Source organism: Akebia trifoliata, chromosome 9 (genome assembly GCF_017979445.1).
Source record: "Akebia trifoliata isolate Shusen 1 chromosome 9, ASM1797944v1, whole genome shotgun sequence".
In the NCBI taxonomy this organism is placed as follows: domain Eukaryota; kingdom Viridiplantae; phylum Streptophyta; class Magnoliopsida; order Ranunculales; family Lardizabalaceae; genus Akebia; species Akebia trifoliata.
The window spans coordinates 23436507-23462283 of record NC_141383.1 but is presented as its reverse complement, the minus strand read 5'-3'; the positions used below and the strand labels follow the sequence as shown (position 1 = coordinate 23462283).

Sequence of the window (25777 nt, the reverse complement as noted above, 5' to 3'; positions counted from 1 at the left end):
ATCAGGAGATGTAGAGAGGGAGTCAGAAAATCATGGCTCCAAAAATAATTGTGATTGAAGGAATTTTTTTTTTTTTTTTTTTTGAAGAATTTTTACCAAACAATTAAAGATAAATTAATCCATTATATTGAAAACAATATTAGATCCCATTGTTCATCGGTATTTTGGAGAATTGCAAATAGATAGATAATCTCTTTTTCTGTTTTTATTTTTAAAATAATTTATTACAAGAGCATTTACCAAATGCCATAAATATCCCTCATAATCAATTATGGCGGTCAATAACGGATTATCGATCTCATAACCCATTATGAGAATATTATAGATCTACTACAGTATACTAACTGGAAGATAACTTAAAATTCTTTGTTTCAAAAATGGGCGAAAACAACCAAGACCTTTGAAGACAGAAAGGTATATATGTAATGGAGCAACAATCACTATTATTTAAGAAACAAACACAGATAGATCATAAAATAGATCAATGAAATAATACTCAAACTTACCAGAACATACACTATCAGAACGATGTTGGCATTTCAAAAATTTGAGTGAAAATTTGGGAGAACTAAAGCTTGGGTGAAATTTTCAAAATGAGATCCCTTGAAAATATAGGAAGCCAAAGTAGGACTGCAAGATATCGATAAAACAGTTGTCACATTGGCAGACATCAAAAGTGTTGTGAAAATCACAGTGGCACTCTCCATTCTCAACACTATCTTGTTGACAACCATTTACCCAAAAACACGGATCTGATGTGGAAGGTACAACTATGAATATAAGGAGGTCACAGGTCGAATTGGGACACGATACATAAGCATGTGACACTCAGGAGCGGAGGCGGATAACACAACACTCAACACTCTCCCTCACCCATAAGAGTAGAAAATTTCTTCGAGGACACTTGAAGCCTTGACCTATATGAACTTAACGCTCTGATACTATGTTAACAATCATTTACCTTGAAAGACCGATCTGATGGGGAAGGCGCAACTATGAATATAAGAGGGTCACGGATCGAATTGGGGCATGATACATGAGCATGTGACACCTGGGAGTGGGAGGTGGATAACACAACACTCAACTGGGGTAAATGGTATGTCAACAAATCCAATGATCATAACCACCATATCCATTGTAGACTTTTGGGTGGGTAATGAAATATGACAAAACGATCTTCAAAAATCTATTGATCATAGGATCTGGATCATCTTTTCAGAGTAATTTATCAAATGTAATTTCCATGAATGCATAGCTGGATACTCTACTTCAAACAAGCATAACCATTAAAATGGAGGAAGAAATACTAGAATTTGCATCACATGAATGTAGAATATTGATCTTGTTGTAAAATAACTAATGTAACACACCAAAGTTCTACATTCGGCAGTTTTATGTGGAAACAGTAAATAATGGTCGAAGGGCAATGACTTATTATTATTGATTTGAAAGTTGAGACAGTGTTTACTATTGTAAAACAATATTAATAATACAACCAGACAAGATCTTCGGGTAAAAATTGAGGGCAATTACCATATGAACTCACGACTCAAAGTTTGTGAGCTAGCTATTATTACCTTAGAACAACACAAGAGCTCATTACCAAAAATGTGTGCTGAAATGCAACCCAACCGTCAAGGTTGATAAACCTCAGGAAGTTGAAGACCAACACTTGCAGCAGATTTCCTTAATGTCCTCGCCATTTCATCTGTTCTATCTACAGCAATGTTGTAAGAGAAGAGAAGGTCCTACAAAGTCATTTAGCAAATCAAGGTCAGGATTTAACTTTATGGAGCAGTTTTTTTCCCATAACATCTATTAATTTTTCAAAAGAATGAAGAAACAAGATTCATGTTGCCAATCCCAGCATTGGAAAAATAGGAGATGGAGTGTCTTTCGAGGACTTTGTTTCCAAATGGAAGAAGCTTTGCTCCATGTAACGCTGTGAGAATCTAGGGTGGATTTTATTTACTTTAATTTTTTTTGTTCACCTTGTTTTATTTTAGGGCTATCTCGTCCTCCTTTTCCTTTTTACAATAAACTTATATTTATCAACAAAAATAAAAGGAGATGGGCATTCATGAGATCAAAACAGCTGCCCTACCCACTTCTCAGATACTTTGTGACGAATACATAACTTGGAATCAGTAAATAATTTCTGAATTCGTTCAATTATCAAGACTGGCTGATGATAGAGTTGAATGGTGAAGATATATTTGAAAGTTATTGGAATATATTCAAATTCCAGACGAAATAACAGCTAAGAATTCCTATGTTACAGTTAGATTCAAAGATTAGGAACCAGAGCAAAGAAGAAAGGAAGTATACCTTGTGATGGTGCACACTGTTAAGCAAAAATGTGTAATCACGGGCAAGATTTATTTTCTGGCCAACGGATGATGGGTCTGATGTCTTGCGAAACTCTTGGCTAATGAAATCTGTGAAATGTCTTTTACTGTCTTCACTGCCAATGTGTTTCTTTACTGCTTTGAGAAGCTGATGATATACCCTAGCTGCTTGCAGGCCTTCAGATCCCATTTCTCTTCCACTTGATATAAACTCGAACCCAGAAGAAATTCAACTACAGAGAGAAAAACAAAGCTGGTGAATTTAAAAGAAATCTTGTACATAAAAGAAATATAGAAATAGCTGATTGATTCAATGTTAGAGTGAGAGGAAGAGAAAGAAAGGAAAGATTAGGAATTGAAGTAGAGGCATATATGGGCCAGGTAATATCGATGGGCTATAAGAACTGAATAACTTTGGGAAAGACTTAAACATGATTTTATAGGTCCAAGTGCTAATAGGGATCTCGTCATATATTTGGTTCTTGACTGCTCTGTTTGGATACATTCTGTTTTCAGGGCATATTCTAGTTTTGGCCAAGTTCAAGTTTTTTTTTCACGCTAGGCGAGCAAGGTGTTAATGGTTAAAGGAGGTGAAGGTGGGTTCAACGGGATTTGAACCTCGGTCATGGGACCATCTCTCCTCAAGCCTTTACAAACTTAGCTAAGTGGCACCTTGTTCAAAGCCAGCTATTAACAGGGTAGCTGTCAACATTGAACTGATCATGATTCTCATCTTATTTGGACAAGAATGTGGCATGTGCATTTAATGCACATGTATCAAAAGGGCTTATTTTGAATTTAAATTATTGATTAAAGGTCTTTTAAGGTTACATGGTTAAAAATGACACTTTTGTTATTTTGAAAAATAAGAGTAGGTTACAACGGACTTAGACCCATAGCTACAATTGGTTTGACACTTTGCAAAGCAACTTTGAGGCCGTTGGTTCAAGTCCAGCTTACCCATCAAAAAAAAAAGTGCAGATTGCAATTTTCTTGGGTTGTTACCAAAATGACCCTGCTATACTAAGTTTAAATATAAAAGTGGGCGCATTTATGGCCACTCCAATTTTGGTGTTGAACCATTTCTACTCCACCATTTTATTTTATTTTTTGATCAACAAACTCCGCCGTCTCTCATTATAATAGTAAAGATGATAGTGTCTTGGTTCTTGGTTGGATGTTTTTTGGTAGTGATCAACCAAGAACTTGTTCTCATGGATCCATCATTTTTTTATATTATATGAATTAATGTCATGTACTACAAAATATCAAAAACAGCACTAGCTATCAATAGTTCGTTTAGAAATCAGACACAAAACAAGAATCACAATAAAATATAGAAAAGTAGTTCATCTCAATAGATACACTCATCATAGTTGCATTTCAAAAACCCAAAACCTCAAGGTAAACAAAATAACATCCAGCACCTAGAAGTTGATCAAAGAATCTAATGTTGCTCACCATGACTAAGGAGAAAATGAAACAAAGAAATATGGGAGCTATAAGTATTTCATTGGGAAGCAAAACAACCGAATACACCTTCAAATTTGGAGTAAGAGAGAATAAAGCTGGTTAATGGTTCGATGAAAGTGAGAGAAATCACCCGATTCAGCTTGTCAAGTTAGATTACCCAAGGTTTTAGTTTCTACATTTTAGGAAAAATCAAAACTTGCACCAAACTTTGAAATCATCCAAATAGCTCCTAAACTGAGTGTGCATTCACCATATAACAGAGCTAAGAGCCATATACGGAGCAGATCGCTCACTTTCTAGATTTATTAGAAACCAAGTCCAAGTGGGATGTAATTAGATAACCATGATTTGGACTATATTCAAACAAACCCGTGGAGGAGGATGTTACTAGAAGGATAATTAGAAGCCCTCCCCTTGACCCATCCCCCCCCCCCCAAAAAAAAAATCATGTTAACCAAGCATTCAAATTCGAAAATAAAACTTAATAAGCAAATAATACAAATATTGAATATTGGACTAACAATGTTTATTAATAACCTCGACATGAACAAATTGAGATTAATAGGCTCACTTGAGTGCAACACTGACCCCCGTAGGCCCTTTTTAACATATCAAAAGAAAAGGCAGAACAAATCCTCTTTCTCTTCTTTTTTTTTTTCTGGGGGGGAGAGAGGGAAGACATTTTGCTGTGTATTTGTATCTGTTCTAGCCGAACTAATTATTTTTGTTTATTTAAGCTTACGTTTCAAAGGAAGGTGCCAACCTTCTAACTTGGTTAAAGTTTGTGAGTATCGACACCATGATTTGGGTTCAAAACACGGCTTCGCCTATTAATTACTAATCACTAATCTCGCTGGCCCAGTAAAAAAAAATGGTTGGGAGACAGAAAATCACCATTGACATCAAATGCCCAAGTTTCTACAACATGATTTTACAATTCATCGAAGATCCAAGCGAGAAAATCACACGGTTTGTAAACAATGTTCCAGAACTCTAAAAGCTAGGGCACACGACGTTCAAACTCAACCTTCCAACATTCTTAAAAGTCATCAAATTGAATACAAATTCAAACCCATCTAACAATCTCTCAATATCAATTGAAACAAAGAAAATAAATAATTAGAGACAAAAAAGCCTAAAAAAGCTTACAAAATTAGAGAAAAAAATCACAAAATTAACCTAAAAGAAACTGATTCGACACTAAGAACAAATCTTCAATTAGTAGAACGATCGATTTCTATTTTATTTTCAAAAATATTAACTTACGGGAGACGGAGAAGTGGTGACGGAGAAAATGACGATAAATGCGACGGCTTCTAGCAATGGAAATCAGAAAAGAGAGAGATGATGAGTTCGTGGAGTGAAAAAACAGAGAAGGGAAGGGTTTTGGGCCTTGTTAGCGATCTCCCGTTTAATTCTGAAAATTTTCACGAATTTTTCATTTCTTTTCATGAAAGTATTGTTCTCCGTATTATTGAACTATTCTTTAATAATTCACGGATTTTAAGTTTGAAAAGAGTAAAAGATGTTTTTACAAATTTTACGAATTTTTATAATCCTCAATGGAAAAAATTATTTTTTATCAACGAATTCGTAAGTTGTAAAAATGAAGAATTCATTGTAAAAAACATATTTTGAGAAGTAAAATGAACAATGTATAAAAATCAAGCCTGGGTCGAGTTAAGTAGAAAATGTGTTGAGCCTGGGGAATATTTCAACCCAATTTCAATAATAATAATAATAATCTTTTTTGTGTTTGATCCAAAATGTTTAAAATGGGCAAGTACTAAATTTCTAAATTTAAAATTAAAATTAAAATTCAACTGTGAAAACTAATATTTTTATGTTTTTTATAAGTCATGATTTTCTGACGCTTCCTCTGACATACGCCCCCCATACACTCCCTGGTGTGGCATGGGACAGATCTTTTTCTTAGGATACACAACTACACATCCCCATAAATATTTGTAGTTGTGTATCCCAAGGAAAAAGATCTATAGTTCTAACACATGTCACATGAGGGGGACATCAGAAAATCATTATGATTATTATTATTATTATTATTTGCCCCCTTAAGTTCTTAGATTTTCATCCTCTGGATCTTGAAAAAGAAAAAAAATAAAATCTTTGAAGCACCCATCCAACTTCAAAATTTCAATAGAATCATCTCCTTTAGATTCCAGATGGTGTCCCAAGGAGGTATGCCCAATGTTAATAAAAAAATGTAGAAGAGTGAAATAAACTCAAAAATCCATGTGTCAATTAGGAGGAGGGTTCAATCTCATGTTAAATAGTCCTTTCTTTCAAATTTCAAATGGTTTAGGGAACGTAATTACATTTTGTTCATCTAAGTGGATTAATTATATTATCTATTGAAAAAGATATCTTAGAAAAAACTTACAAAAACTTAGTCAATAATGTACAATGAGATATCAATTAGTTGATTCAGAGAAATTTGAGTAAAATTTTGTAAATAAAAAATCAGATTTTTATTGGATAATTTACATAGGAAGTTTTTGTGTTTCTTACCAAAATTCACGGGACAGATTCCACGTGATTATTTTAAACATTATGTGAAATAAGGGCTAAATTCAACAAACCTTGACATCGAATTTACCATTTTTTATTTTTTCACATAATGTCTAAAAATCCTATCTTGATCATGAGATTTGGATGTTGGAGAAAGTAAAATTTGGGGGGAGCCCACCGAGGGTTAGTTGAGATGGTAAGAAGCAACTTGGTGTGCTCCCCAAGTCGTGACTTCGAATTTCCATATACCCATTCACAGAAATGTGGCTACTTATCTGTCATAACATGTGACAAGATAGGATGGTGCTTGCAGCCCCAAGTAGATTTGTCTCACTAAAACATGGGGATACCCCTTGGACGAACAAAAGGAAAAAAAAAATTGAGGGTGAAAGGTAAAACAAAAAAAGTTGCCATATTCCACAAATCATTGATAAATTATAGATTAATCCATTGATTTGTCGAATTATTGTCAAGTCTCTAGAGAATTTTACATTTTTTTTTTTTTTGAAAAATTCCAAGAATTTTGCGACAATGGATGGGGCTTGAAGATGATGGATTTGTTAAAGAATTTTTTTTTTTTTTTTTTTTAAGCTAGAAGTTGAAAACGAGGACTTTTAGGTCATTTCAATTAGTCGCTTGAGTAGACTAAGGTTAAGTATTCACCAAATCATGGAAATAGATGCTAGAGACAGTAAGAGATTTGTGTATCTAACCAATGGAGCTTCAGGAGCCAACTTTTTTTTTTTTTTTTGCTTTTAAATAAAAAAAATTAGATAAAATGATGTTCATTTGGACTTTTTTTTACTCTCATGGATTTCAATTGAAGTCCAAAAGTAGCTCTTAAAGGAAGTTGCCCAAGAGGAGCTTCTTCAAATGGCTTTTGCAGGAAGTCAAAAACGTAAAACGATTTAAGTGTAATTACCAAAATACCCTTCATCTTTAATTAAATTTCAACCAAACTTAACTTTAAAAAATGAAATGAGATTACTAAAATACCCTTCAATTTTATCAAAATACCCTTCATTTTTACCAAAATACCTTTCATATTTATCAATTACTAAAATACCATTCATCTTTAATCAAATTTTCAACGAAACTTAACCTTAAAAAATAAAAAGAAATTATCAAAATGCCCTTCATTTTTAATCAAATTTTCAATCAAACTTAACCTTAAAAAATAAAAAAATGATCAAAATACCCTTCATCTTCCAAAATACCCTTCATCTTTATCAATTACCAAAATACCCTTCATCTTTCAAAATACTATTCATCTTTACCTAAATACCCTTCATCTTTAATCAAATTTTCAACCAAACTTAACCTTAAAAAATAAAAAAGAATTATCAAAGTACCCTTCATTTTTACTACCAAGACCAAAAGTAATTCATCATCACTATTTTATTACCAAAACACCCTTTATCTTTATATGGATGTTGGATTGTGTATTATATAAGTATTTTCTTTATCATATGTTCATTTTAAAGAGGAGATACTATCGAAATTTCGATAGAATTATAAAATTTATAAATTTATTTAAATTAAAATAATCATTTTTATAATTTTTTAATATAAATTTATTTTATATATATTATGTAATTATATATTTATTAATGTATTATGATCATTTTGTGTGCATTCTAGGTGCATTCTCAACATTGAGGGTATTCTAGTCATTTTACCAGAATCCAGCAATAAAAAACTATTAAACGAACATCAATTTCTAACTTATGTGCTTTTGTAACGAACAAGCTTCTGTTGGATGTGGCTTTTCAGGCTCTAGGCTTCTGCTTTTTCCAGAAGCCAGCTTTTGGAGCTGGAACTGGCATTTGTAAAGAACAAATCCTATGAAATTCGTGTATCTAACCAACAATAGATCGTAAATGTTTCCTAGGAATTCTCGGGGCCAAACATAAAAACTTCTTTATTACATAACACACCATTTAAAAGGTCTGAGGGCAACCCGTTTCAAAATGTGAAGGAATTTGCTCGTTACATGACATGTGACATTTTGAATTTGTTTCATGCCCCTACAGTTTTGCCAAAATTTGAAATACCTCCTTGGAAATTCCAGGTGGAATCCAATGGAGGTGGTTTCTTCAAAATTGTAAAGCGAACTGCCCTCTTCAAAGTTTTTTCCCCATTAAAACCTAGGTATCGTTAATATGTGCCCTAATTAATGGCACACGTTTCGGTGCATTAAATACACATTGGAAATAAATATTTGAGGGCATTTTTGGTATAAAAATCTTTTGAAGCATTTTTGGTATAAAAAATCTTTTGAAGCATTTTTGGTAGGAAATTCAATTTTCAAGATGTATTTCATGCACCTAAATGTGTGCCCTTAGGGCACATGTTAATAAAACCCTTTAAACATACCCCCAGCCACAAATCAACGACTACGATCACATCTACTAAACCCCACTGCCCAAAATACCCTCAATCCACAACTTTCTCATCCAACCAATCAAAAATGTTTGTACAAATTTACCTTCCCCTCACAAACAACTATAGATATCAATCAAACTTCATTGAACTCGCCACCTTCACCATCAAAACCATCTCATCTCTCTCTTCGCCGCCTTTGATCATCAATCACGTTGGAATCAATGGCGCCAAAGGCTGGAAAGAAACCAATTGCTGAAAAGAAACCTGTCGCAAAGAAGGTTTCAAAGGTCTCAAAGGATGAATCTTCATCTGCTGAGAAGAAAGAGAAGAAGTCAAAGCAAGCTGTTGTAACCTACAATAATTACATTTTTAAGGTTTTGAAACAAGTTCATCCAGATATCGGGATCTCAAGCAAGGCTATGGGGATCATGAACAGCTTCATCAACGATATTTTTGAGAAACTTGTAATGGAGTCATCGAAACTCGCTCAATTAAACAAGAAGTCTACGATCACATCGTGGGAGATCCAAACTGCTGTGCGTCTCATATTACCTGGTGACCTGGCGAAACATGCAATCTCTGAGGGGACTAAAGCGGTGATGAAATTTACAAGTTCTTAGATTAGGTTTAATGGTGGTTTCTTTGTTAAAAGGGAAATAATTTGGTATGTTGGAGATTGGATTTACAATTTCAAATAAATTTGTTGATTTTCTTTTGAAAAGCATTTGAGTTGTTCAATTGGGTTTGATAATTTGCGACTTTTCTTCATTTACATCTAATTGATTCTATTTCAGTTCAGATTGATCAGATATGGTAGTTTTGTGTTTTATAATCAAGATATCGATGTTATTAATGTTGGTTTCTGGTCCTAACTTGAGTTTTTTGGGTATCTTGTAAGCGAGGTCTGGGGGGATTTTCGTAATTAAAAATGAGTGTTTTGTCATAAGATGCCATAGATATTCCAAGTTCAAAAATCCTAGAAATCCTAAAAATTGTATTATATTTGTGCATTTTTCCTCAATAAAAAATTATCATCGTCGCCCATAGGCATAGGCAATTTTGCCGAACCATGTAAATCTCTTGTGTTATTTGTTTTCTGTGATTTTATCTTCGTAGTTTATCAATCTTGATTGATCGAAGGGAGTTTTTCCGCAACAATTAAGTTGTTGACGAAGTTTACAAGTTCTTAGATTAGATTTGATGTTGATTTCAACATTTTTTTTTAAAAGAGGAAATAATTTAGTATGTTGGAGATTGGATTTGAATTTTTCATAAATTTGTTTGTTTTCTTTTGAATTACATCTGAGTTGTTCAATTGGATTTAAAGCTTTTTAACCATCTAATTGACTGAATAAATCAGGTAGTTTAGATTGATCAACCATGGTACTTTTGTGTTTGATAATTAAGATGTCAATGACATCAATTTTCTTAGTTCAGCTCTGGAATTGAAGATTGGAATTGGTGAGGATCATAGAAGAAGATTCTTATTTTTTATCTTCTAAAAGATTGGAAGAACACATAATTATCACATTTTTTAAATGTAAAAAAGAGATAATTTAAATTCTACTACAATTTACCACTAGACAAATTGACAAGTAGTCTCAAAGATACGGTTTGTTATAATTTAAGGCATTTTTTAAAATCTCATCCAAGACGACTCATATAAATCAGATATCTCATCTGAGACGTCTCAATCTCGTTCCTGGATGAGACAAGAAGTCAAAAGAAGTTTTAAAACCATGCTTCTTAGGGCCATACATCCAAACAGGTAAGTTTAATCCCACAACTATATAAAAGATCATTTTCATATCATCCGATGGAAAGACAATGAAGCACTTTCGCCTCAAGCCCAAGTGAAGAATCTTTCACTCAAGGGAGAAAAAAAACAACACAACCATCTAAAGATCATGCTCTAGATCCATTAAAACACAAGGTCTTTTAGTATGATCAAAGGTTTTAAAAATGGATTGTCATTGTACTTCAATGTTTATTGGGAAATTATAAAAAAAGAAAATTATTTTTAATTATTTATAAAAAAAAGTAATGATTTTTTATTTTTTTATACAAAAATAATAATAAAATTGAACGTGTTGGAATGTTAGCATTTTTTTTTTGAAATCGTTGGACAATCCCACGTTTCATACTTTCACATATTTTCTGATGTAAAAAAAGCCCTTGCCTATCTAAATCGTCAAGATATCTGATGTTCTGATCAGATATATAAAATTACGAGTAAGGCTAACCATAAGATTTCAAACTTACAAAAGGATTCTAGTACATATTTTATGATTCATGATTTTCTGACTCTCCCTCTAACATACTCCCCCATAGACTCCCTGATGTGGCATGGGCTAGAACCACAAATCTTGTCCTTACGATACACAACTGCACATCCCCAAAAATATGTGTAGTTGTGTATCCCGAGGAAAATATCTATGATTCTAACACATGCCATGTGAGGGGGCGTCAAAAAATCATTACTCCTTTTTTAGTTTTATTTTTGTAAGTTCTTAGATTTTCGTCCTCTGTGTCTCCGAATAAAATAAAATAACCATTGAAGCACCCATCCAACTTCAAAATTTCAGTAGAATCATCTCTTTTAGATTACACATGGTGTCCCAAAGGTGGTGTGCCAAATATTAATAAAAAAGTAGAAGAGTGAAATAAACTCAAAAATCCATGTGTCATGTTAGGAGGAGGGTTCCGCCAAAATTTTGAAGCGGTAGTCTCTCGATCGTCAAAAATGTACCATGAAAAAAAAAAAAAAAAAAAAAAAGTGTTGCAGAGGATCCACTCCCATTTTCAAAGCAAATTTTTCACTGGATAGCTTTTAATTTAAGAAGACTTTGTTCAATCTCAAGTTAATTAGTCCTTTCTTTGAAATTTCAAATGGTTTAGGGAACATAATTACAATTTGAAAAGGATATCTTAAAAAAAATTACAAAAACTTAGTCGGTGATGTACAATGAGATATCAATTAGTAGATTCAGAGAAATTTGAGAAGTTTTTGTAAATAAAAAAATCGGATTTTTTTTGAAAATTTACATAGAAAGCTTTTGTGTTTCTTACCAAAACCCATTGGATAAATTCGATGCGACTATTTTAAACATCACGTGAAATAAAGGCTAAATTAGACAAATCTTGACATCAAATTTATCATTTTTTTTTCATGTAATCTCTAAAAATCCTAACTTGATCATGAGATTTGGATGTTGGAGAAAATAAATTTGGAGGGTTCCCATCGAGTGTTAACTGAGATGGTAAGAAGCAACTTGGTGTGCTCTTCAAATCATGACTTTGAATCTCTATATACTCCTCCACATAAATGTGGCTACTTACCCATCATATCATGTTATAAGATGGGATGGTGCGCACGGCCCCAGGTAGATCTGTCTCACCAAACAGTGGGCTACTCCTTGGACGAACAAAATGTTAAAAAAAAAAAATTGGAGAGTGAAAGGTTAAAAAAAAAAAAAAAAGGTAACCATATTCCACAATTCATTGATAAATTAAAGATTAAGTCATTGAATTGTCGAATTATAATAAGGTCTCTAGAGAATTTTACAATTTTATTTTTTTTTGAAAAATTCTAAGAATTTTGCAACAATGGGTTGGGCTTCAAGATGATGGATTTGTTAAAGAATGCTTTTTTTTTTTGGAAGCTAGAAGTTGAAGATGAGGACTTTTAGGTCGTCTCAATTAGTATCCTGAGTAGACCGAGGGCAACTCGCTTCAAAATGTGAAGGAATACGCTTGTTATATGACATGTGGCATTTTGAATTTGTTTCATGCCCCTACATTTCTGCCAATATTTAAAATACCTCCTTGGCAATGGACGATGTAATCCAATGGAGGTGGTTTCTTCAAAATTTTAAAACAGACTGCCCGCTTCAAAGTTTTTTCCACATTTAGACATGAGTATTGTTAACATGTGCCCTAATTAAAGGCACACGCTTAGGTGCATTAAATACACCTTGGAAATAAGTATTTGCGAATATTTTTTGTATAAAAAATCTTTTAAGCATTTTTGGGAGGAATTTCAATTTTCGAGATGTATTTAATGCACCTAAGCGTGTGCCCTTAGGGCGCATGTTAACAAAACCCTTTAAACATACCCCTGGCCACAAATCAACAACTACGATCACATCTACTAAACCCCACTGTCAGAAATACCCTCGATCCACGACTTTCTCATCCAACCAATCAGAAATGTTCGTACATATTTACCTTCCCCTCACAAACAATTATAAATACCAATCAAACTTCGTCGAACTCGCCACCTTCACCGTCAAAACCCTCTTATCTCTCTTTGTCACCTTTGAACATCGATCTCGGCAAAAATCAATGGCGCCAAACGCCGGAAAGAAGCCAATTGTCGAGAAGAAACCAGTTGTAGAGAAGTTTTCAAAAATCTCAAAAGACGAATCTTCATCCGCCAAAAAGAAACAGAAGAAATCAAAGCGAACTATTGAAACCTACAAGATTTACATTTTCAAGGTTTTGAAACAAGTTCATCCAGATATCACAATCTCAAGCAAGGTTATGGGGATCATGAACAGCTTCATCAACGATATCTTCGACAAACTTGTGCAAGAGTCATCGAAACTCGCTCAATACAGCAAGAAGCCTACGATCACGACAAGGGAGATCCAGACTGCTGTGCGTCTCGTATTGCCCGGTGAACTGGCGAAGCTTGCAGTCTTTGAGGGGACTAAAGCGGTGATGAAGTTTACAAGTTCTTAGATTAGGTTTAATGGTGGTTTCTTTGTTAAAAGGGAAATAAATTAGTATGTTGGAAATTGGATTTAGAATTTCGAATAAATGTGTTCATTTTCTTTTGAAATACATTTGAGTTGTTCAATTGGATTTGACTGTTTGTGACTTTTGTTCATTTATATCTAATTAATTCTATTTTTGCTCAGGTTGATCAGATATAGTTGTTTTGTGTTTTATAATCAAGATATCGATATTAATGTTGGTTTCTGGCCTTATGTTGAGTTTTTTGGATATCTTATAGGCGAGGTCTGAGGGCATTTTTCGTAATTAAAAATGAATGTTTTGCCTTAGGATGCCATAAATATTATAAATTCAAAAACCCTAGAAATCCTAAAAATTGTATTGTATTTTTACAGTTTTCCTCAATAAATAAATATCATCGCCGCCCATGGACGTAAGCAATTTTGCTGAACCACGAAATCTCTTGTATTCTTTGTTTTCTCTAATTTTATCTTCGTAGTTTATCAATCTTGATCGGTCAAAAGGACTTTTTTCACAACTATTAAGGTGCTGACGAAGTTTACAAGTTCTTAGATTATATTTAATGTTGATTTTAACATTTTGTTTTTAAAAGGGGAAATAATTTAGTATGTTGGAGATCAGATTTGAATTTTGGATAAATTTGTTTTTTTTCTTTTGAAATACATTTAAGTAGTTCAATTGGAATTGAAATATTTTTACCATCTAATTGATTGAATAAATCAACTATAAATGGTAGTTTTGTGTTTGATAATTAAGATGTCGATGACATAAATTTTCTTAGTTCAGCTCTGGAATTGGAGAGGATCATAAAAGAAGGTTCTTTTTTTTATCCTCTTAAAGTTTGGAAGAACACGTAATTATCACATTTTTGAAATGTAAAAAAAAAAAAATGGCTAATTTAAATTCTAATACAATTTACCATTGTTAAGTCTTTATTTTACATCTTGCATAGTTCTGTAATTTCCTTGTTCAAACTTGTTTGATGAATCAAAATTTCTACTATCCTTAGTATTGGTAGCAAGTAATGTTAATTGAAGTAATCTATGAAGATTTTAATATTTCAAAGTTCATATTTGATATAGAGATGGAATTTGCTTGATTTACCTATAAAGATTTACAACTTGATTTGTTGAAGTATACCTTTGCTCTCCAAATGACATTCCCAATTAATCCTAGATGTCCACAAAAATAATCTTGTTGGTGTGATTGCCTATTTTTTGAGTAGTCTGTGTATGTTGTATAAATGTCTTGTAGCCCAATAAATGTCTTGTATTCTATTGTTCTACGCAAAGTTTCAATCAACGGACTGGGGTGAAGGGATAGAGCCCCAGTCCAATTTTTTTAAGGATACAAAAAAGGCAATCGTGTAATATTATTGTAGGGGTGTGGATGAGAAAACATTTTCCTGCGTTAGGAAACATCGTCCGAGGCAGAAATTCATTTTTCAGGGGAAATGAGCAATTATGCTTAAAAAATCATGGCCATTGAATTCTTTCCACAATTCTCCCTACATAACAAAGATTAGCTTTATAGTTGAAAATATTCAGGAACTCCATAATGCCCAAATCCAATGACAAAGCCCATAATGCACAAGTCCAATGATACATTAGGCCCATTTTTGCTGTATAAGTGCCCCAAATGAGTGTTCCAAAGGTTCTGACTCCTAACAAGTTTTTATATCTAAATGTTACAAAGACCTGTTTTAAAACTCTGTTTGATGTCTCGTCTCGCCCATGGACGAGACTGACTTGTCTCTACAAAGTCAACTAATCTTAGATGAGACAAAAATTTAACTCCATTTATTATGATTGATTTACTTACATTTAAATTAAAATAATTAAAATATTTTAATAAAATAAGATACATGAGAAGAAGCTTAATCATAAAATCATATTTTATTTATATAATAAATATTTTGATTTAAAAAAAAATTAAATATTTTAATCAAAATCTACAAAATCCTAATTGACTCAGCCAAGTTTTACTGATTTTGCCGAAATTTTCAAAATACCATCCAAGACATCTCATTTATCTTGCTAGATGATGTGAAAATGTTGAGACACCGTGTTCATCTGTATCGTTGGTAAACGATACCAAGATGACTCAAATTCTATTTTGTATCAAATCTCATATTAAACCCATCTAACAAATTGAATACAAATTCAAATCCATCTCTCTATCTCTATTGAAACAAAGAAAATAATTAATTGGAAACAAAAGAGACTAAAAAAGATATTAAGAACACATCTTCTTTTAGTAGAACGATCGATTTCTATTTTATTTTCAAAATAACAACTTACCGAGACAAAGGAGGAGTGGTGACGGAGAAAATGACGATAAATGCGACAACATCTAGCAATGGAAATCGGAGAAGAGAGAAGATTAGTGGGGAAGATGATGAGCTTCTAGAGTGAAAGAAGAGAAGGGAAGGGTTTAGGGATATGCTTTGAATTTCATAATTTCATAAGGGGTAAAAATGTCACTAAATCCCTTTTACACCACATGTCAAACTTTTGTTGGGTTGTGAGCAAACACATTACGGGGCGTGTGCCAAAAACGACATCATATTATCAACACTCTAATGTGAACTTTGGTTTAGTATGATTTTTCTAAATATTCTTGCAATGATGGATTTGAAGGTTGTACACGATTTTATTTACCAGTAGTTTTATTTTTGATTTTGTATATATTTTTTTTAAATATTTAATTTATTTGCCAATCAAAATGAAATTATGATTATTCAAGGAGCCCAATTTGCCCAACCCGACCAAACCTCCCAAAATTATCTAAACTTGAGCTAATCCGAACTCAACCCGATTTTATAATATCAAGCTCGGGTTAAGCTTGATGGCCAAGCTGAGGGTTCTGCTACTTGAGTTAAGCTTGGGTTTACCTTCCAAACCTCCCAAATTACAGTCCTAATCGAAATCAAAATTTTGTCATATTTAGCGCATGAATCTCAGGGTGCTCTTAGTAAAAGTAGGTGCATTAAATACACCTTGGAAATAAGTATTTGAGAATATTTTTGATATAAAAAATCTTTTAAGCATTTTTGGTAGGAATTTCAATTTTCGAGATGTATTTAATGCACCTAAGCGTGTGCCCTTAGGGCGCATGTTAACAAAACCCTTTAAACATACCCCCGGCCACAAATCAACGACTACGATCACATCTACTAAACCCCACTGTCAGAAATACCCTCGATCCACAACTTTCTCATCCAACCAATAACAAATGTTTGTACATATTTACCTTCCCCTCACAAACAATTATAAATACCAATCAAACTTCGTTGAACTCGCCACCTTCACCGTCAAAACCCTCTTATCTCTCTTTGTCACCTTTGAACATCGATTTTGGCAAAATCAATGGTGCCAAACGCCGGAAGGAAGCCAATTGTCGAGAAGAAACCAGTTGTAGAGAAGGTTTCAAAGGTCTCAAAGAACGAATCTTCATCTGCCAAAAAGAAACAGAAGAAATCAAGGCGAACTATTGAAACTTACAAGATTTACATTTTCAAGGTTTTGAAACAAGTTCATCCAGATATCACGATTTCAAGCAAGGCTATGGAAATCATGAATAGCTTCATCAACGATATCTTCGACAGACTTGTGCAAGAGTCATCGAAACTCGCTCAATACAACAAGAAGCCTACGATCACGGCGAGGGAGATCCAGACTGCTGTGCGTCTCGTATTACCCTGTGAGCTGGCAAAGCTTGCAGTCTTTGAGGGGACTAAAGCGGTGATGAAGTTTACAAGTTCTTAAATTAGGTTTAATGGTGGTTTTTTTGTTAAAAGGGAAATAAATTGGTATGTTGGAAATGGGATTTAGAATTTCGAATAAATGTGTTCATTTTCTTTTGAAATACATTTGAGTTTTTCAATTGGATTTGATAGTTTGTGACTTTTGTTCATTTACATCTAATTGATTCTATTTTTGCTCAGTTGATCAAATATGGTTGTTTTGTGTTTTATAATCAAGATATCGATGTTATTAATGTTGGTTTCTGGTCTTAACTTGAGTTTTTTGGGTATTTTGTAGGCGGGGTTAGAGGGCATTTTTCGTAATTAAAAATGAATGTTTTGCCTTAGGATGCCATAAATATTATAAATTCGAAAACCCTAGAAATCCTAAAAATTGTATTGTATTTTTGCAGTTTTTCTTAATAAATAAATATCATCGCTTCCCATGGACGTAGGCAATTTTGCTGAACCACGAAATCTCTTGTATTCTTTATTTTCTCTAATTTTATCTTCGTAGTTTATCAATCTTGATCAGTCAAAAGGACTTTTTCCACAACTATTAAGGTGCTGACGAAGTTTACAAGTTCTTAGATTAGATTTATTGTTGATTTCAACATTTTATTTTTAAAAGAGGAAATAATTTAGTATGTTGGAGATCAGATTTGAATTTTGGATAAATTTATTTTTTTTCTTTTGAAATACATTTAAGTAGTTCAATTGGAATTGAAGTATTTTTACCATCTAATTGACTGAATAAATCAACTATAAATGGTATTTTTGTGTTTCATAATTAAGATGTCGATGACATAAATTTTCTTAGTTTAGCTCTGGAATTGGAGAGGATCATAGAAGAAGGTTCTTATTTTTTATCCTCTAAAAGTTTGAAAGAACACGTAATTATCACATTTTTGAAATGTAAAAAAAAAAAATGGATAATTTAAATTCTAATACAATTTATCATTGTTAAGTCTTTATTTTACATCTTGCATAGTTCTGTAATTTCCTTGTTCAAACTTGTTTGATGGATCAAAATTTCTGGTATCCTTAGTGTTGGTAACAAGTAATGTTAATTGAAGTAAATCTATGAAGATTTTAATGTTTCAAAGTTCATATTTGATATAGAGATGAAATTTGCTTGATTTGCCTATAAAGATTTACAACTTGATTTGTTGAAGTATACATTTACTCTCCAAATGACATTCCCAATTAATCCTAGATGTCCACAAAAATAATCTTGTTGGTGTGATTGCCTATTTTTTGAGTCGTCCGTGTATGTTGTATAAATGTCTTGTAACCCAATAAATGTTTTGTATTCTATTATCCTACGCAGAGTTTCGATCAACGGACTGGGGTGAAGGGATAGAGCCCCAGTCCAATTTTTTGAAGTATACAAAAAAGGCAATCGTGTAATATTATCTTAGGGGTGTGTATGAGAAAACATTTTCCTGCGTTAGGCAACATTATCCGAGGCAGAAATTCATTTTTCAGGGGAAATGAGCAATTATGCTTAAAAAATCATGGCCATTGAATTCTTTCCACAATTCTCCCTGCATAACAAAGATTAGCTTTATAGTTGAAAATATTCAGGAACTCCATAATGCCCAAATCCAATGACAAAGCCCATAATGCACAAGTCCAATGATACATTAGGCCCATTTTTGCTGTATAAGTGCCCCAAATGAGTGTTCCAAAGGTTCTGACTCCTAACAAGTTTTTATATCTAAATGTTACAAAGACCTGTTTTAAAACTCTGTTTGATGTCTCGTCTCGCCCATGGCGAGACTGACTTGTCTCTACAAAGTCAACTAATCTCAGATGAGACAAAAAATTATTTATTATGATTGATTTACATACATTTAAATTAAAATAATTATAATTTTTTAATAAAATAAGATACATGAGAAGATGTTTAATCATAAAATCATATTTTATTATATAATAAATAATTTGATTTAGAAAAAAATTAAATATTTTAATCAAAATCTACAAAATCCTAATTGACTCAGCCAAGTTTTACTGATTTTGCCGAGATTTTCAAAATACCATCCAAGACATCTCGTTTATCTCACTAGATGATGTGAAAATGTTGAGACACCGTGTTCATCCGTATTGTTGGTAAACGATACCAAGATGACTCGAATTCTATTTTGTATCAAATCTCGTATTAAACCCATCTAACAAATTGAATACAAATTCAAATCCATCTCTCTATCTCTATTGAAACAAAGAAAATAATTGATTGGAAACAAAAGAGACTAAAAAAGATATTAAGAACACATCTTCTTTTAGTAGAACGATCGATTTCTATTTTATTTTCAAAATAACAACTTACCGAGACAAAGGAGGAGTGGTGACGGAGAAAATGACGATAAGTGCGACAGCATCTAACAATGGAAATCGGAGAAGAGAGAAGATTAGTGGGGAAGATGATGAGTTTCTAGAGTGAAAGAAGAGAAGGGAAGGGTTTAGGGATATGCTTTGAATTTCATAATTTCATAAGGGGTAAAAATGTCACTAAATCCCTTTTACACCACATGTCAAACTTTTATTGGGTTGTGAGCAAACACATTACGGGGCGTCAAGGGCGTGTGCCAAAAACACATCATATTATCAACACTCTGTGAACTTTGGTTTAGTATGATTTTTCTAAATATTCTTGCAATGATGGATTTGAAGGTTGTATGCGATTTTATTTACCAGTAGTTTTATTTTTGATTTTGTATATTTTTTTATATAAAATATTTAATTTATTTTTCAATCAAAATGAAATTATGGTTATTCAAGGAGTCCAATCCTGCTCAACGCGACCAAACCTCCAAAATTATCTAAACTTGAGCTAACCCGAACTCAACCCGATTTTATAATATCAAGCTCTGTTTAAGCCCAATGGCCAAGCTGAGGGTTCTGCTACTTGAGTTAAGCTTGGGTTTATCTTCCAAACCTCCCAAATTGCAATCTTAATCAAAATCGAAATTTTGTCATATTTAGCGCGTGAATCTCAAGGTGCTCTTAGTAAAAGTAGTTGTAGCAATAGAAGCTCCTCTATTTATATTGTTCTACGTCTATGGAAGGCTACCAATGTGGTAGAACATGGTTATGTTTTTTGTAAATTTGTAATGCCTTCAATACAAAATGGTTAATTTGAATGGCCCTCAAGTGAGATGAGGACTTCTCAGCATGATTTTAAATCTCTTTTGAAACGGGACGATTCATCCAAGTTTTCTTGGTATCATCCATCAACGAGATGAGCTGACAAGTCGTCTCAAAGATACGGTTTGTTCTAATTTAAGGCATTTTTTAAAATCTCGTCCAAGATGACTCATATAAATCGGATATCTCGTCTAAGACGTCTCAATCTTGTTCTTGGATGAGACAAGAAGTCAAAACATATTTTAAAACCATGCTTCTTAGGGCTAATACCAAACAGGTAAAGTTTGATCCCACGGGTATATAAAAAATCATTTTCATATCATCCAATGGAAAGACAAAGTTCTTTCGACTCGGGCCCAGGTGAAGAATCTTTCACTCAAGGGAGAAAAAAAAACAACTCATCCATCTAAAGATCATGCTCTAGATTAATTAAAACACAAGGTCTTTTAGTTTGATCAAAGGCTTTAAAAATGAATCGTAACTGTACTCCAATGTTTATTCGGGAATTATAAAAAATAAAAATAAAAATAAAAATAAAAATAAAAAAAAGATTATTTTTAATTATTTATCAAAAAAAGAAAGTAATAATTTTTATTTTTTATTTTTATAAAAAACAATTGAACACGTTGGCCTGTTAACATTTTTTTGAAATCGCTGGACAATCCAACGTTTTATACTTTCACATATTTTCTGATGTCGGAAAAGCCCTTGCCTTTCTAAATCGTTAAAATATCAGATGTTCCGTTCTGATAAATAAAATTATGAGTAAGGCTAACCTGACTAACTTAGTAAGATTTCAAACTTACAAAAGGGTTGTTCGGCCCACACAAATTACCAAATTGGCAATACATCAACACATACCTATAGATTTCATTGAAAAACTGAAATTTAAATAATAATAACAATCTTTTTTGCTCTTGATCCAAAATGTTGAAAATGGACAACCACTAAATTTCTAAATTTAAAATTAAAATTGATCATGAGATTTGGATGTTGGAGAAAGTAAAATTTGGGGGCTGCCCACTGAGGGTTAGCTGAGATGGTAAGAAGTGACTTGGTGTACTCCCTAAGTCGTGACTTCGAATTTCTATATACCCCTTCATAGAAATGTGACTACTTATTTGTCATAACATGTAACAAGATAGAATGGTGCGTGCGGCCCTAGGTAGATTTGTCTCACCAAAATGTGGGGATACTCCTTGGACGAACAAAAGAGGAAAAAAAAAATTTTGAGGGTGAAAGGTAAAACAACAAAAGTTGCTATATTTCACAATTCATTGATAAATTAAAGATTAATCCATTGATTTGTCGAATTATTGTCAGGTCTCTAAAGAATTTTACTTTTTTTTTTGAAAAATTCCAAGAATTTTGTGACAATGGATCTGAGGCTTGAAGATGATGGATTTGTTAAAGATTTTTTTTTTTTTTTTTAAAGATAGAAGTTGAAGACGAGGACTTTTAGGTCATTTCCATTAGTCTCCTGAGTAGACTGAAGTTAAGTATTCACCAAAACGTGGAAATAGATGCTAGAGATAGTAAGGTATTATTCCTTTGAGCTTCAGGAGCCAGCTTTTTTTGCTTTTAAAAAAAAAAAAAAAAAATAGATGAAATGATGTTCGTTTAGACTTTTTTGGCTTCCACGGATTTCAATTGAAGCCAAAAATAACTCCTAAAAGAAGTCACCCAAGAGGGGTTTCATCAAATGGTTTTTGCGGGAAGTTAAAACTGTAAAATGACTCAAGTATAGTTACCAAAATGCCTTTCATTTTTAATCAAATTTTCTACCAAACTTAACCTTAAAAAATGAAATGAGATTACTAAAATACCCTTCATCTTTAATCAAAATTTCAACCAAACTTAACATTAAAAAATAAAAGGAAATTACCAAAATACCCTTCATTTTTATCAAAATACCATTCATATTTATCAATTACCAAAATACCATTCATCTTTAATCAAAATTCCAACCAAACTTAACCTTAAAAAAATAAAATGAAATTATCAAAATACCCTTCATCTTTGATCAAATTTTCAACTAAACTTAACTTTAAAAAATAAAAAGAAAATTATCAAAATACCCTTCATCTTCTAAAATATCATTCATCTTTATCAAAATACCCTTCATTTTTTTCAATTACAAAAATACCCTTCATCTTCCAAAATACCATTAATCTTTACCAAAATACCCTTCATCTTTACTACCAAGACCAAAAGTAATTCATCATCACTACTTTATTACTAAAACACCCTTCATCTTTATATTGATGTTAGATTGTGTATTATGTAGGTATTTTCTTTATCATATGTTCATTTTTAAGAGGAGATGCAGTAGAAATTTCGATAGAATTATAAAATTTATAAAAATTAAAATAATTATTTTAAGGTATATATATAGTGTAATTATATATTTATTAAGGTATTCTGAACATTTTTTGTGCATTCTAGATGCATTATCGACATTAGGGGAATTCTAATCATTTTACCAGAATCCAGCAATAAAAAGCTGTCAAACGAACATCAATTTCTATCTCATGTGCTTTTGTAATGAACAAACTTCTACTAGATGTGACTTTTCAGGCTCTGGACTTCTGCTTCTTCCAAAAGTCAACTTCTAGAACTAGAGCTAGCTTCTATAAATAATATACCTAAAGAGATTTGTGTATCCAACCAACGGTAGAGATCGTAAACATTCCCTAGGGATTCTCAAGCCCAAACATGAAAAATTCTTTATTATATAACACACCATTTAAAAATTTCGGGCAACCTGCTTCAAAATGTGAAAGAATCTGCTCGTTACATAACATGTGACATTTTGAATTTGTTTCATGCCCTAACATTTTTGCCAAAATTTGAAATACTTCCTTGGAAATGCTAAGTGTAATCCAATGGAGGTGGTTTCTTCAAAATTTTAAAGCGGACTGCCCGCTTCAAAGCTTTTTCCCCATTTAAACATGGGTATTGTTAACGTGTGCCCTAATTAAAGGCAAACGTTTGGTGCATTAAATACACCTTGGAAAGAAATATTTGAAGGCATTTTTGGTATAAAAAATCTTTTGAAGCATTTTTGGTATAAAAAATCTTTTGAAACATTTTTGGTAGGAAATTCAATTTTCAAGACGTTTTAATGCACCTAAACATGTGCCTTTAGGGCACATGTTAACAAAACCCTTTAAACATATCCCCGACCACAAATGAACGACTATGATCACATCTACTAAACCCCACTGCCCAAAATACCCTCAATCCGCAACTTTCTCATCCAACCAATAAAAAATGTTCGTACAAATTTTCCTTCCCCTCACAAACAACTATAAATACCAATCAAACTTCGTTGAACTTGCCACCTTCACCGTCAAAACCCTTTCATTTCTCTCTTCATTGCCTTCGATCATCAATCTCGTCGGAATCAATGGCGCCAAACACCGGAAGGAAGCCAATTGTCGAGAAGAAACCTGTCATAGAGAAGGTTTCAAAGGTCTCAAAGGACGAATCTTCATCTACCAAGAAGAAACAGAAGAAGTCAAAGCAAGCCGTTGAAACCTACAATAATTACATTTTCAAGGTTTTGAAACAAGTTCATCCAGATATTGGGATCTCAAGCAAGGCTATGGGGATCATGAACAGCTTCATCAATGATATCTTTGAGAAACTTGTAATGGAGTCATCGAAACTCGCTCAACACAACAAGAAGCATACGATCACGTCGTGGGAGATCCAGACTGCTGTGCGTCTCATATTGCCTAGTGAGCTGGCGAAACATGCAGTCTCTGAGGGGACTAAAGCGGTGATGAGGTCTACAAGTTCTTAGATTAGATTTAATGGTGGTTTCTTTGTTAAAAGGGAAAGAATTTGGTACGTTGGAGATTGGACTTAGAATTTCGAATAAATTTGTTCAGTTTCTTTTGAAATACATTTGAGATGTTCAATTGGGTTTAATAATTGGTGACTTTTGTTCATTTACATCTGATTGATTCTATTTTTGTTCAGATTGATTGGATATGGTAGTTTTGTGTTTTATAATCAAGATATCAATGTTATTAATGTTGGTTTTTGGCCCTAACTTGAGTTTTTTTGGGTATCTTGTAGGCGGGGTCTGAGGGCATTTTCGTAATTAAAAATGTGTGTTTTGCCTTAGGATGCCATATATATTTCAAGTTCAAAAACCCTAGAAATCCTAAAAATTGTATTGTATTTTTGCAGTTTTCCTCAATAAAAAAATATCATCACCGCCCGTGGACATAGACAATTTCGTCGAACCACGTAAATCTCTTGTGTTATTTGTTTTCTCTGATTTTATCTTCGTAGTTTATCAATCTTGATCGGTTGAAAGGAGTTTTTCCACAACAATTAAGGTGTTGACGAAGTTTGCGAGTTCTTAGATTAGATTTGATGTTGATTTCAACATTTTTTTAAAAAAGGGGAAATAATTCAGTATGTTGGAGATTGGATTTGAATTTTGGATAAATTTGTTTATTTTCTTTTGAAATACATTGAGTTGTTCAATTGGATTTAAAGCTTTTTGACCATCTAATTGACTGAATAAATCAGGTAGTTTAGATTGATCAGCCATGGTAGTTTTGTGTTTGTTAATTAAGATTTCGATGACATCAATTTTCTTAGTTCAGCTCTGGAATTGAAGATTGGAATTGGTGAGGGTCATCGAAGAAAGTTCTTATTTTTTATCCTCTAAAAGATTGGAAGAACATGTAATTATCACATTTTTGAAATGTAAAAAAGAGATAATTTAAATTCTAGAACAATTTGCCACGAGACGAGTTGACATGTCGCCTCAAAGATATTGTTTGTTATAATTTAAGGCATTTTTTAAAATATCATCCAAGACGACTCATATAAATCGGATATCTCATCTGAGACGTCTCAATCTTGTTCCTGGATGAGACAAGAAGTCAAAACAAGTTTTAAAACCATGCTTCTTGGGGCCATACACCCAAACAGGTAAGTTTGATCCCACGGCTATATAAAAAATCATTTTCATATCATCCGATGGAAAGACAAAGAAGCTCTTTCGCCTCGAGCCCAGGTGACGAATTTTTCACTCAAGGTAAAAAAAAAAAAAACAATTCAACCATCTAAAGATCATGCTCTAAATCCATTAAAACACAAGGTCTTTTAGTCTAATCAAAGGCTTTAAAAATGAATCGTCACTTTAGTCCAATGTTTTATTTTGAAATTTTATATATAAAAAATATTTTTAATTATTTATCAAAAAAGTAATATTTATATATATATATATATATGAGAACGGATCAAGGGACATATGAAAAAACAATGTAATATTAATAAATTTTCAAAATATAGGTTAGAAGTTTCGGATTGAGCTGATTTTTTGTGAAGATGATCTCTATGATGGGAAGATCATCTGAAAAAA

The 25777-nt window shown here is 32.6% G+C and overlaps 5 protein-coding genes across 5 annotated transcripts; 4 read left to right on the top strand and 1 right to left on the bottom strand.

Moving 5' to 3' along the window:
- Positions 1-1410: 1410 nt before the first annotated feature.
- LOC147394815 (complex 1 protein, LYR family protein) lies at positions 1411-5245 on the bottom strand. The gene is made up of 3 exons (XM_086454657.1): positions 5088-5245; positions 2329-2581; positions 1411-1748 (listed from the first exon to the last, which is right to left on the bottom strand). The coding sequence occupies exons 2-3, from the start codon at positions 2536-2538 to the stop codon at positions 1635-1637; spliced, it is 324 nt and encodes a 107-aa protein (XP_086310783.1). The 5' UTR covers positions 2539-2581; positions 5088-5245; the 3' UTR covers positions 1411-1634.
- A 3646-nt stretch (positions 5246-8891) lies between these two features.
- LOC147394814 (histone H2B.9-like) lies at positions 8892-9562 on the top strand. Its single transcript, XM_086453683.1, has one exon. It carries the CDS (start codon positions 8957-8959, stop codon positions 9353-9355), a length of 399 nt encoding a protein of 132 aa, XP_086309809.1. The 5' UTR covers positions 8892-8956; the 3' UTR covers positions 9356-9562.
- Positions 9563-13032: 3470 nt separating this feature from the next.
- LOC147394813 (histone H2B.9-like) lies at positions 13033-13687 on the top strand. Its single transcript, XM_086453680.1, has one exon. It carries the CDS (start codon positions 13080-13082, stop codon positions 13476-13478), a length of 399 nt encoding a protein of 132 aa, XP_086309806.1. The 5' UTR covers positions 13033-13079; the 3' UTR covers positions 13479-13687.
- Positions 13688-16764: 3077 nt separating this feature from the next.
- LOC147394812 (histone H2B.11-like) lies at positions 16765-17325 on the top strand. The gene has a single exon (XM_086453675.1). The coding sequence runs from the start codon at positions 16862-16864 to the stop codon at positions 17258-17260; it is 399 nt and encodes a 132-aa protein (XP_086309801.1). The 5' UTR covers positions 16765-16861; the 3' UTR covers positions 17261-17325.
- A 6424-nt stretch (positions 17326-23749) lies between these two features.
- On the top strand, positions 23750-24439 carry LOC147394811 (histone H2B.9-like). The gene has a single exon (XM_086453678.1). It carries the CDS (start codon positions 23798-23800, stop codon positions 24194-24196), a length of 399 nt encoding a protein of 132 aa, XP_086309804.1. The 5' UTR covers positions 23750-23797; the 3' UTR covers positions 24197-24439.
- Positions 24440-25777: the final 1338 nt, after the last annotated feature.

Bases quoted from the DNA above. Each gene is read 5' to 3' on its own strand.
- LOC147394815 (XM_086454657.1), bottom strand. From the start codon at position 2,538: ATGGGATCTGAAGGCCTGCAAGCAGCTAGGGTATATCATCAGCTTCTC. The intron at 1,749-2,328 runs GTATACTTCCTT...ATGACTTTGTAG, and splicing joins ACAGTGTGCACCATCACAAG to GACCTTCTCTTCTCTTACAA.
- LOC147394814 (XM_086453683.1), top strand. From the start codon at position 8,957: ATGGCGCCAAAGGCTGGAAAGAAACCAATTGCTGAAAAGAAACCTGTC.
- LOC147394813 (XM_086453680.1), top strand. From the start codon at position 13,080: ATGGCGCCAAACGCCGGAAAGAAGCCAATTGTCGAGAAGAAACCAGTT.
- LOC147394812 (XM_086453675.1), top strand. From the start codon at position 16,862: ATGGTGCCAAACGCCGGAAGGAAGCCAATTGTCGAGAAGAAACCAGTT.
- LOC147394811 (XM_086453678.1), top strand. From the start codon at position 23,798: ATGGCGCCAAACACCGGAAGGAAGCCAATTGTCGAGAAGAAACCTGTC.